We start from the raw sequence: 11,871 nt of genomic DNA on the forward strand, positions 1-11,871 counted from the left end.
CAGCCAACTCAGCATAGTCTTCAGTATTCAATGATGGTGTACCGGCGTAGCTGAGCTCATGACCCATGCCAGAGAAGTTGGGGTGTGGTTGACTCATGGATGGGCGACTGGGATGGTTGAAGGGAGACATGGGTGACAATGATGGGTCTAGGAAAGGTTGGAAAGGTTGTTGGGGTGTTTGGAAGAGATATGGTTGTGGGATGTTTTGGTATTGTGATGTTTGGGGTTCTTGGCTACGGTAGGTGATGGGGCGGTTAGTGTTTTGGGTAAGGCGACTTTGGTAGGGTGATGGTGTGGGTGCGAAGCGATGTTCGGTCGAAGGTTGATGGTCCATTTGTTGGTGGTGGTATGGGGGATGTTCTTGGTTTTGGGGTTGGGTGAATGACATGTTTTGGTTGTATGTTTGTGTGTTTGTGGAACGGAAAGTTTGTCGGATAGGTGGTTGTGAGTAACCGGGCTGAGAATGTTGTTGGGGGTTAGATGTTGATCCTTCTTGTGTGTAACTTGTCTGGCGTGGGTCGTAGAGGTACATATCATCGGCGATGAATTGAAATCCAACTGATCTATACCAAGCCATATAAGTACGACTTGGTTTTACCTCATTTGGCATGACTGCGTCAGTTAAGACATGGTCATGACGGTGCTTCCACTTGCGACACTCTGATCTTGCGAAGGTTTGCCAAGGGTTGTAGTTCCATTGGTCGTTCACTTTACGCATATGCCATTCTCCTAGGCTAGCTGGGGGATCTGGGATATTCTGGACCATACCAAACTGCAGCTTCACACGATCGGTGTTGTGCAGCTCCACTGTTGTGAACCGTATTATCGGTGTGCATGTTGTCCATACGGCTGCGTCTTCAGGGTTGATCTGATGCTCATGATCCATATTAAGGTATGGACGCCAAATGAACTGAAATGTTAAAGACGATAGGATTTAAATGAATGTAGAAAAAGTCAACATAATATGAAGAAATAATGAAATTATTTTGCTTACGTCTGCCGGTCGAAGGTGATCCAACAGGTTGCGATATTGAGTAATACAGTGTCTCGGACATCTGCTGTAATTCATACCGCGTGCTGACCATCTATACCAAAAAGTTAAAATAAATTAGTTATGGGTAATAAACTGTAAGGAAGGAAGTAAAGATATAGCAATTTAAACAACTTACTTTTTTGCATATGGAAAAGTGAAGGGGTTGTTATTGACCGGTGCTAGAGACGGTAGTCTTGACCATCCCCATGCTTGTAGCAAAACAGCACATCCAGAAAATGTAGAAGTATCTTTGTGGGAGTTTTTGCACAAAGAACTATAGAGATAGGCTAGACATGCGGATCCCCAACTATAACTACCTATTCTATCTATATGTCTAAGTAAAGGTAAGTACATAATATGCATGCTAGAACCACTACCTTCGGGAAATAAAAAGGATCCTAGTAACAACATAATGTAACACCTAGTTTTGATGATTCGAGCATCTTCGGTAGAATGCTCATCTAAATAAAAACTATTATAATATGACTTTAGGCGTGAAAATAGTATACCTTGTCCCCTAGCATTATCATCTAACAAATCAGTGTTTAAAAGCTTTCATCTTCACTCACATTAATACTTATCATCTGCAAATTACTTTTCATCTTCACTCACATTCATCTGCACTTGCAAAATAGCTTTCATCTCCAAAATGTCATCTTCATCATTATACAGTATCAACGTTCACTGCAACGGTGAAACTTTTGAGTCTGAGCTTCATGGTTTTTGTTTTAGAAACACTGATACCATTAGAGTCACGATGAAGAGAAATGCAACCTTTTTGCATTTCAAAAAAAGAATACAATCCTTTATAGCATCAGGTATTGTGTCAAAGATGACATATCAGAATCCTATATTTTTTGAGAATGGTCAATGCAAGTTTTTCCCCCTAAAGATACGAGACGATGAAGATGTTGAAAGCATGTTTCTTAGTCATGAACATTCAAGCATGGATTGTATCGAGTTGTACATTACTCTACAACCATGTATACCGTCTCAACAGTCTCAACTAACAGATCAGGATCCAACTGGTGGAGATGTTGCAGATGATGCACAATGGTCAGATGAACTCAACCCAGAAGCAGAAGTAGAGGTCGACGTTGTTGATGAAGAAGAAGAGGAGACTGAGATACAGGTTGATCACATCCTGAATAACGACGATGAAGATGAGGCTCAACCACCACCAATACCTCCTACTCATGCCTATATTCCTCCTCAACATATGACAAATATGGATCTTCACGACGATGAAATGTCCGACAGTGTCTTCTATAATCCGTATCCGAGACCAGTAGGCGAATTAAAGGTGGGAGACATGTTTCGTACCAAAGAGGAATGTGTCTTGGCAATCAAAAAATACCACATGAACAACTTTGCTGACTTTACGGTGAAACGCACTGATTCTAGAAGGTATGTTATCGAATGTCGTAACATGCTTTGTAAGTTTCGTTTGGCTGCATCTTACAAGAAGAAAAATGACTCTTGGGAGATCGCTTCAATAGACCCACCACACAGTTGCGTCGCAACAACCGTTCAACAAGATCACCGTAAACTGAGCACAACTTTGATATGTCGAGACATTCTGCCATTGGTAAATAAAGACCCATCAGTGAAGGTGAGTATAATTATATCCCATATCCGAACAACATATAATTATACTCCATCTTACAAGAAAGCATGGATTGCGAGGACAAAGGCTGTTGAGCAGGTTTTCGGCAACTGGGAGGACTCATTCAAGGAATTACCACGGTTTTTATGGGCACTAAAAACTTATGTCCCAGGAACTGTGGCAATTCTGGAGACAGTGCCAGCAATGATGCCAGACGGAACCTGTGCTACAGGTAATAGAATATTTCACCGTCTCTTTTGGGCATTTGACCCGTGCATCAAAGGTTTCGCTTTCTGCAAACCTCTCCTGCAAATTGATGGCACTTGGTTATACGGAAAATACAAGGGTACGTTGCTCATGGCAGTTGCACAAGACGGTAACAACAATGTATTTCCCATTGCCTTTGCTCTTGTTGAAGGTGAAACGGCTGCTGGATGGGGTTTCTTTCTTCGACATCTCAGAACGCATGTCGCTCCACAAGCCAATCTATGTCTGATTTCTGATAGACATGCTGCCATCGAAAGTGCCTACAACAACCATGACAACGGATGGCATGATCCTCCTTCTACACATGTCTACTGTATCAGACACATTGCACAAAACTTCATGCGTGCTATAAAAGATAAGAATCTTCGCAAGAAGGTGGTGAATGCTGGGTATGCTTTAACTCAACCGTCTTTTCAATATTATCGTGATGAGATTCGACTGTCTAATGAAGACGCGGGGAGATGGATAAATAACATCCCAGTAGAGCAGTGGACAAGAGCATTTGACGGTGGTTGTCGATGGGGCCACATGACAACAAACATTGTGGAATGCATGAACGGGGTTTTCAAAGGAATTCGAAACCTGCCGATAACCGCCTTGGTAAGATCAACCTATTATAGGTTGGCTTCTATGTTCGCAAGCAGAGGTGAAAGATGGAGTGCAGTGTTAATGTCCGGACAAGTATTCAGTGAATGTTGCATGAAGGTCATGAAAGAGGAGAGCATCAAAGCTACGACACACGCTGTAACAGTGTTTGACCGTCATAGACAAAATTTCAGCGTCCAGGAAACAATGGGCAACAGCGAGGGGAGACCAAATTTAGCCTACGCGGTTAAACTACACAGAAGTTGGTGCGATTGTGGAAAATTTCAGGCCTTCCGCATACCTTGCTCCCATGTCATTGCAGCATGCGCTTATACTCGTCAAGACGCTTACACCCATTTATCTGATGTGTACAAGGCCAACACCATCATGAATGTATATAGTCAAAGCTTTTCAGTACTACCAATGGAGGATTACTGGCCTCCATATGAAGGAGATATTGTTTGGCACAATGAAGAGATGTGTAGAAAGAAGAAAGGAAGGCCAAACAGCACACGTATAAGAACAGAGATGGATTCCACAGATAAAATGATAAGATTATGTAGTATCTGTCGTCAACCAGGACACAACAAAAACAACTATCCCAATCAAGGAGCATCATCTAGATCTTAAGCTTATTGTAACATGATATCTAGATCTTAAGCTATTTGTAACATTGTATCTAGATCTTATGCTTTTTGTAACATTGTATTTCTGTAACAATCAATCATTATATATCATTAAGTTCTTGTTACAACGAGTTTCATAACCAACATCAGTATAAAACATCTGAAAACATAAATAATTCTAACTGATTACAACAATCAAATTAATATCGTCTCGACCGAACATCATTTCCCTAGCATCCTTATCAGTCTTCATTCGCACCCAACCAAAGATACTGTCAAGTCTCTCAATACTTCTGATTTTTTCCCCTTCTGGTATTTTCCCGTCTAACCATCGAACCAGCTCCCTCTTCAGTTGATCTAACGTGGTGATGTTCCAAAACAGCATCAGCAATTGAGGTTTGTCTCTCGCATAAATCACCTTACCGTATCGGCGACGAACACCAAACATGATAGCCAAATGATTATATGAATTGTGGAACAATAGGTCACACTACGCATCTATTTATAAGACAAAAAAGGCATTTTATGAGGGACTCGACAATTGAGTTGGCGCCTCCTTTTAAAACATACACATAGGCGCCAATTGGATTGGCTAGGGCACCTACCCTAGGCTAGGGCACCTGCCCTAGCCAATCCAATTGGTGCCTCCATTCAAGTTTTAACAACAGTCGCCATATGAACAACTTTCATGTTCATCAAAAATCCATTTGAAACTTGGAAGCTCATCATTAATTTCAAAACATTATAGCTCATTTTGACAGAAACCCTAATTTTGGGTCAAGTTCGCAGGGACCTAACTCACTCATTTTTAATTATTTTGAGGTGGTACCAAGTGCATTGGAAAATTTAAGATGTCTAATTCAAATGTTATGTTTGACAAAATTACATATTCCTAAAAGAAACACATGCAATAAAACAAAACATTATAGGTCAGATAGTAGTTGAAAAACTCAGAAGTCCAACTTCAACTGCCCATAACTTTCTCAAAAAAAATCCAAATGTTGCAAAATTTATATCCAAATTCATTGTATTGAAAAGATCTACAACTTTCATGTTGGAGGTGTTTTCATTTGAGGCTTTTTTAAGGGAGGCGCCAATTGGATTGGCGCCCCCTCTTAAAAATTACACATAGGCGCCAATTGGATTGGCTAGGGCAGGTGCCCTTGCCAATCCAATTGGCGCCTCCTTGCAATTCTTAAGAGGGGGCGCCAATCCAATTGGCGCCTCCCTCTAAAAGTGGGGTATATTGGGAAATTTTTTGAAAACTGGGTTATTTTGGGAATTTCTTCGAAAATGTGGGTTAATTAGGTAAAAAATCCTAACATGGTATCAGAGTCGGGTTAAAAACTCAAATATGAATACTTGATCCAGACCCATGCTATACGTGAGGGGGATGTTAAAATTCTAATTGTGTTGTTGTAGTTCGTTTGAAATTTCAGATTGCCTAAGTTCCTAGGCTGTTGAACATAAAAATATGTGAATGAAATCTCACCCTTTGAGATAGCTTTTTTGAGGATGAGATCTAAGTATATTTAACTCTTGATATAAATAGGAATTGCATATAAAAAATATATTTTAGAAGAATTTTAGTAGAATGTTATTATAACAAAAAAAATTATATGGTTATTCCAACATATTCTTCGAGTTGAAGCATAAATATTTAAGATGTTTGCAAATTGTTGACTTGGAATTGCAAATGGTAGATATATGAGACCGAGACCTAACTTCTTTTTTATAAATTGACATTCTATCTCAATGTGTTTGACCTATCATATTAAACTGAATTATAAACTACATTGATCATTGTCTTACTTATCTTACTGTCCGAGTATAATTTCAGCAGATGTTCAATCTTTACTTTCAGTTCTTCTAAAACTCCGTTGATCCAAAATCCTTCCCATATACTTGAATACCTTGATGCAGGATCCAAAGTCTTTCCCAAATACCTTGATGCATAACTCTAAATCCATCATGTGCATTTCTTTTTGCTACCACATCTTGTTTCTTGCTTCTCCAAGTTACAAGTTACCGCAAACATACGTACAATATCAAAAGATAGATCTTTGATTTGTTACAGATCCTGGCCAATCAACATCCGTGAATATAGACATTCTTTTCATTAGTCTTCTTAAAAAATAAGTCCTTTTTTGAATTAGTTTTCAGATATCTTAAGATTCTACAAACAAACTCAAGATGTTTCTCAAAAGGAGAGTGCATAAATTGACTTACCACACTAATTGAGAAGGAAATGACCGGTCTATATGAGACAAATAAACTAGTTTATCAACCTGATACGTTCAAGTGTTCACATGAACTGATTTGTATTAGGTTCTATAAGAGTACCTACTAGTCTACAACCATTCATTTCAGTTTCTTTTGGGAGATCTTTAATATATTTTTGTTGGGAAATAATGATTCTCTTTTTTGATTGACAACCTCAATATGATTCTCTTTTTTGATTGACAATCTCAATACCAAGAAAGTATCTCTAGAATTCTAAATCCTTAATTTTAAAGTTGACAGCTAGTTTCTCTTTCACTCTTCCCCTAACTCATCTATATCATCGGTAAAAATAATATTATCGACCTAGACTATTAGTGTAGCAAATTTTCCATTGTGGAGAATCGGTAAAAATAATATTATCGACCTAGACTATTAGTGTAGCAAATTTCCCATTGTGGAGAACTTTATGAACAATGTATGATCAAGACTTTATATCTTTCAATTTACCCATCTGAATTTTATTTTACGACAAACACTTATTTGCATTCCACAATCTTCTTAGCATTTGGTACTGTCATAACCGTCCAACTCTTGTTCTTTTCAAGTACTCTCATTTCTTCAAGTACAGCTTTTCTCCATTTCAAAATTTCTAGATCATTCTATATATTTTTTGGAATTTTAACACTAAACTATTGTGAGATAAAAACAGAGAATAATGAATACAAATTTGAGTAAGAAATAAATATAAAAAATAAATAAATAGGGAAATTATATGGTTACTCGTCTATGCAATGAAAGAAAATGCATAACATCTTTATTACATGTAATTGAACATATACCATTCCTTTCTGTTTTGTGGCCAAACTTAGATTTGGAAACAAGAAAACTGAGAAAGTAATTTATATGGCAGGGATTACAAGAGGTAATTTGAAACAAATTGTTCCTCCATATGTCTTCATCATAAAACATAATATGCATCAACTTTCAGTTCTTTCTGAGTTCCGTCCTTCATCCAATCTTTGGACCAGCATCTCTTTGACTTTATGTAGGGCATGTTCAAGGTTCTCCAGCTGCATACATTTTGTAATTCATGAGTCTGTCTTGAGTCACTTGGTTTAAGGCTTCAAGGTTTTTATTTTTGTTTCACTAATATATTTTTGAAAATAAGCATTTTGCTAGTAGTTCATTACCTCTTGTCTGGCGAATCTGTTGTACACAAACAATCCACTATACAAATCAAAACTGCATCCCATGACAGGTTCTTTCTGCAATTACGTTACATGACAGCATATGCTATGTAATTTATCTTTTTGAGGTTAAAACAGAAAGGAGGGAGCTTTAGAAGATTATGTTAAAAAGTGTTTACCAACTGAACAAGTGCCTGAAAGCCCTTGGTGTCAATAGGTGTAGGTTCAATATTCATTTCTGCCAATGTCCTTGTAAAGAAAGACACTGAAAAATCAGTGAGTGAGTGTATAAATGTCTCTGGTTGGTTAGAAAGATATGTAGGTAGGAAGCTTGATACCTGCCGATTGTGTGTGTGATAAATTGGCTCTTTGCAGCTGCTCTATCATGTTCCTCACATGACATTTCTACCATCTTGCAACCCTGAATAACACACAATATTGCAAAATAGATCTACCTTTATTACAATTCATATACATCTAAAATCTATTAACTTACCTCACTTGAAAAAATTTGGAGAAATTTAGAGCAGGTAGCTTCATCGTTTATTCTAACTCTGTCATACATGAAAGTAAGATTTTGCCATCCATTTTTCCCACTCACTGGTCCAAACATTGGGTGTGTGCAGAGTATGTCTAACTCCTCTGGCAGAACCTTAAACACACAACAAAAACTAGATCAATCATCCGAAGAAAACAAGTAATCAAAACTGCTATGACTGTCGTAAATGGATGTAACTTCTTACTCTTAAAAGAAGGTTCCTTGGGTGCTCTTTAACCGAAAGAACATCAACAAATAGCGTCGGACGTTTCAGACAAGTGAGTGGCATTGACCCGACCACCTCGGACAGCGACGAAATAGATGTGCATAACAGTATGACATCCATGTCAGCCTCAAGTAATGCTGTAACATCCCTGCAGAGTTTTGGACACATGCATCATGAAATAGGTTTTATGTTTTCAATACAAGGTTGATTTTTTTTACCTGAAGAAATGGATACCCATCTGGAGACACAGTTGAGAGTAATCTGTTCTTGAAGTTGCAGTTAGAGTATGGCCTTGTTTGATCATTGTATTTGCCAGAAATTGACCAAATGTACCAAACCCAACAATGCCAATTTTCAGACTTTCGGAAGATGACATGGTTGGTTGATGAAACAGAAATAATGGGCAAGTGCTTCACGTAATTAAGCACTTATAGGGAGAAGCCAACGAGGCATGCCATTGGCTTTTCAGTTTGTAATGTTGATTGGGACAGACAGCGGTTATTTCACGCCATCACGTTCTCATACTTTTGCTTAAAGTTTTGATTCCAGAAGCTTTTAAGTTTTAAGTATGTTAAGTTAAGAAAGCAAATTACACGCTCAATGTGGCGTTTGTTTTAAGTTATTCTATTCGATAACATTCTTAAAAGATGAAAAGTTTCTTTACTACATTTATTAAGGGAATTAAATATAGAGGTTCAGTCCACATGTTTTTTCTATAGAGAAAATATATTTTCTCTTTAAAAAATTTATGGTGACTTTTTCCAATCCTTTAGGGTTTGAGGTTGTTCCCCAATTATCTGACTTTCCTCCATCGCCATTTGGACTTTAGATATCTTGTCTTATTTTCTCCCCCTCTTATCCATATGTTCCTGCTGATATTCCACTGCGTTTTACGTGGAAGTTCTCTTGATCCTTTTCGAAGATGGAAAAATGGAGGTCTCTTCCTCTCTCCAAGGAAGAGGAGGAAATGGTGGTTGATGTTGAAGATGAGATATGTGATGACGAATCGTTTCAAAGGACTCTAGCGGATAAATTATGGCTGGAGAGTAGCTTTAATGCCAGGCCTTTCAAGAGCACCATGATTAATGCTTGGAAACTGAAGAACACTATGGAGATCCGAGACATGAGTAAAAATCTTTTCCTGTCAAGTTTGCAACAAAGAGGGAACTTGAATTCATCCTGATAGGTCGTATGTGGAGCTTTGATAGATCCTTGTTGGTGCTAAATCACATTTATGGAGAATAACAACCCTAATATCTCAACATGCACTATGATTCCTTTTGGGTTAGGATATACGAGCTTCCTCTCATGCTCAGATCCGAGACTATGGCGTGAAAAATTGGAATGGTTTCAAAGGCTTTAACATCTTCCATAACATTTGTCACAATAGGACAATCTTTATACACATCAACATTAGGTTAAATGCTAATGGGATCGAGATACAGACTAGTTATAGACTTGGGTTTCTTCACTACAGTATGAGGTTGAGGAGCATTCATATTTCTAGCAGTCATGGAAGGAGTGGAAAAGGTACTTACTTTAGAAGGTTTACCTTTCTTTGAAGAAGAAGTTCTAGCCTTTCTCATAGGAGTTGCATGGTCAGGAACGATCGAGAGGGAAACAACATCAGTAATGAGACCAGATAGATTTATCTCAGTACTAATGTTTTTAGGGTTTTATTGCTCTTTAGAGTGTTTTATCGGAGTGGAGATAAAAGGTTGAGACATTTTGGAGGTTTTCAGTATAAACTGTAGAGAGAAGTTGGAGAGATAAGAGTGTCTGAGATCAAGGTTGAGAGAGAGAATGCAGGAGGTAACGTGAGAGTGGCTAGGGTGCAGCTTTGGAAAATAAGGAAAAGTTATAATGATAGTCCTTGAGTTTTGTGCATAATTAAGTGGAGGGAAGAGAAAAATTGATTTCCATATCTCCACTTCAGTAATTGTTATAATTCTTCAAGCATGCAAATGCCCAAGTCTCCCCTTAATTTTTCAAACTGATTTGCATCTAAAGCTTTAGTAAAAATATATTCCAGTTGCTTCTCAGTTTTTACATGCTCAAGAGTAACAATTTTGTCTTCCACTAGATCCCTAATGAAGTGATGACGGATATCAATATGCTTAGTGTCGCATCCTGCGAAAAATCAACCGGCGAGCTAAAAACAAAACACACACAGAGCCGCCACTGCGCGTTATTTATCCCAAGATAGGGAAAGGAAACGCTCAGAGAAACCTGGAAAGACATGGTCTCGCGACCAGAGAGAAAGGGTAAGGGAGTCGGTTACGCAAGGGGAAGGTATTAGCACCCCTCACGTCCGTCGTACTCGACGGGATCCACGTCCTAGAATAAAGAAAAGGTTGCTAAACATCACACACACACACGGGGAACGCAGGTGGGGTTAAGAGGAAAGAGCTCGATAAGGTATCGCACCTTATGCCTACATATCTTGTCTGGAACAAGAATCAGAGCCACTGTAGTTCGGCTTACGCACGCCAAACAACACAAAACAATCAAACAAACAAAGGGTGGCGAACATGGAGCCCGACAACCAATTGATGGAATTACGTCGGCATCCGAACCAAAACACGCTCAAAAGGGCAAACGTGGAGCCCGACTGCCAATCACTGGACTTACGTCGGCATCCGAACCAAAACACGCTCAAAAGGGCAAACGTGGAGCCCGACTGCCAATCACTGGGCTTACGTCGGCATCCGAACCCAAACACCAAACAGCACAGTCAGATAACAAGTAAACACACGCAAAAAAGAAAAAGGTTGCCCGGAGTGGTCTCGCACGACCACCTGCCTACATACCTCGTCTGGAACGAGGATCAGGGCGATGTAGTTCCCCTGAAAGGGACTAAATTGCTAACCAGAAACCGGGGAAAACACGACACTAGGGAGCTGAGACTCGAGCCTAATGTTGTCATGCAAAGTCACCCTAAGTTCAGGTTTCTACCTACTTGTATCAGTGCGATCTAATCCTAACCAGGAAAGAAGAAAGCATACAAGCATACATCATATATCAAATGAGAACAGGCATCTCAAACAAGCATGTCAATCAGAGATTCACAGAGCACCCGCTATAACCAAACAAGAGGCTCAATCAAAGGGGTTTGACCGCCGAAGCGAGTCGTCTGTACATGGTTTTGACTTGCTCTTAACCTTGCCATTACGAGGCTAAGGTGAAGCAGATGAAGAGGTGAAGTGAGGATCAGACCTCACAGCTCATATCCCTAACCAGGGAGAGCGTCTGACAAATGAGCATGGGTCCAGAATGGGGGGACCCTTCTATACTCGGAGACTCTGACTCAATGTGCACTGCACAGGATCTTGGGTTAGGATCTCAATGCTTCAACCATGTAATGGGAGCAAGGAGAAGACTCAACTGAATAGTGGGGGGTAGACTGCATACCCCTACCTTCCACCAATTGCCTTATTTAAAGGACTTTCACCTGCTTGGGCTTAAAAATAAACAACCACAATCATTGCCTCTTAAGGAGGACTTCAGACATTTTGCCCGGCCCGGTAACAGCCGGGTCTCCAGACTACATGAAGTTAGGAAGTTATACCTCAATGCAAGT

General features: G+C 39.3%; 1 protein-coding gene across 1 annotated transcript; it reads right to left on the minus strand.

The window, feature by feature from the left end:
* Window positions 1-7,066: 7,066 nt before the first annotated feature.
* Window positions 7,067-8,817, minus strand: LOC127084035 (arogenate dehydrogenase 1, chloroplastic). Its single transcript, XM_051024401.1, has 7 exons — window positions 8,510-8,817; window positions 8,271-8,439; window positions 8,024-8,179; window positions 7,866-7,948; window positions 7,707-7,776; window positions 7,531-7,605; window positions 7,067-7,410 (listed from the first exon to the last, which is right to left on the minus strand). Exons 1-7 carry the CDS (start codon window positions 8,665-8,667, stop codon window positions 7,318-7,320), a joined length of 804 nt encoding a protein of 267 aa, XP_050880358.1. The 5' UTR covers window positions 8,668-8,817; the 3' UTR covers window positions 7,067-7,317.
* Between the last annotated feature and the right edge of the window lie 3,054 nt (window positions 8,818-11,871).

This window comes from Lathyrus oleraceus, chromosome 5 (assembly GCF_024323335.1).
Source record: "Lathyrus oleraceus cultivar Zhongwan6 chromosome 5, CAAS_Psat_ZW6_1.0, whole genome shotgun sequence".
Lineage (NCBI taxonomy): Eukaryota > Viridiplantae > Streptophyta > Magnoliopsida > Fabales > Fabaceae > Lathyrus > Lathyrus oleraceus.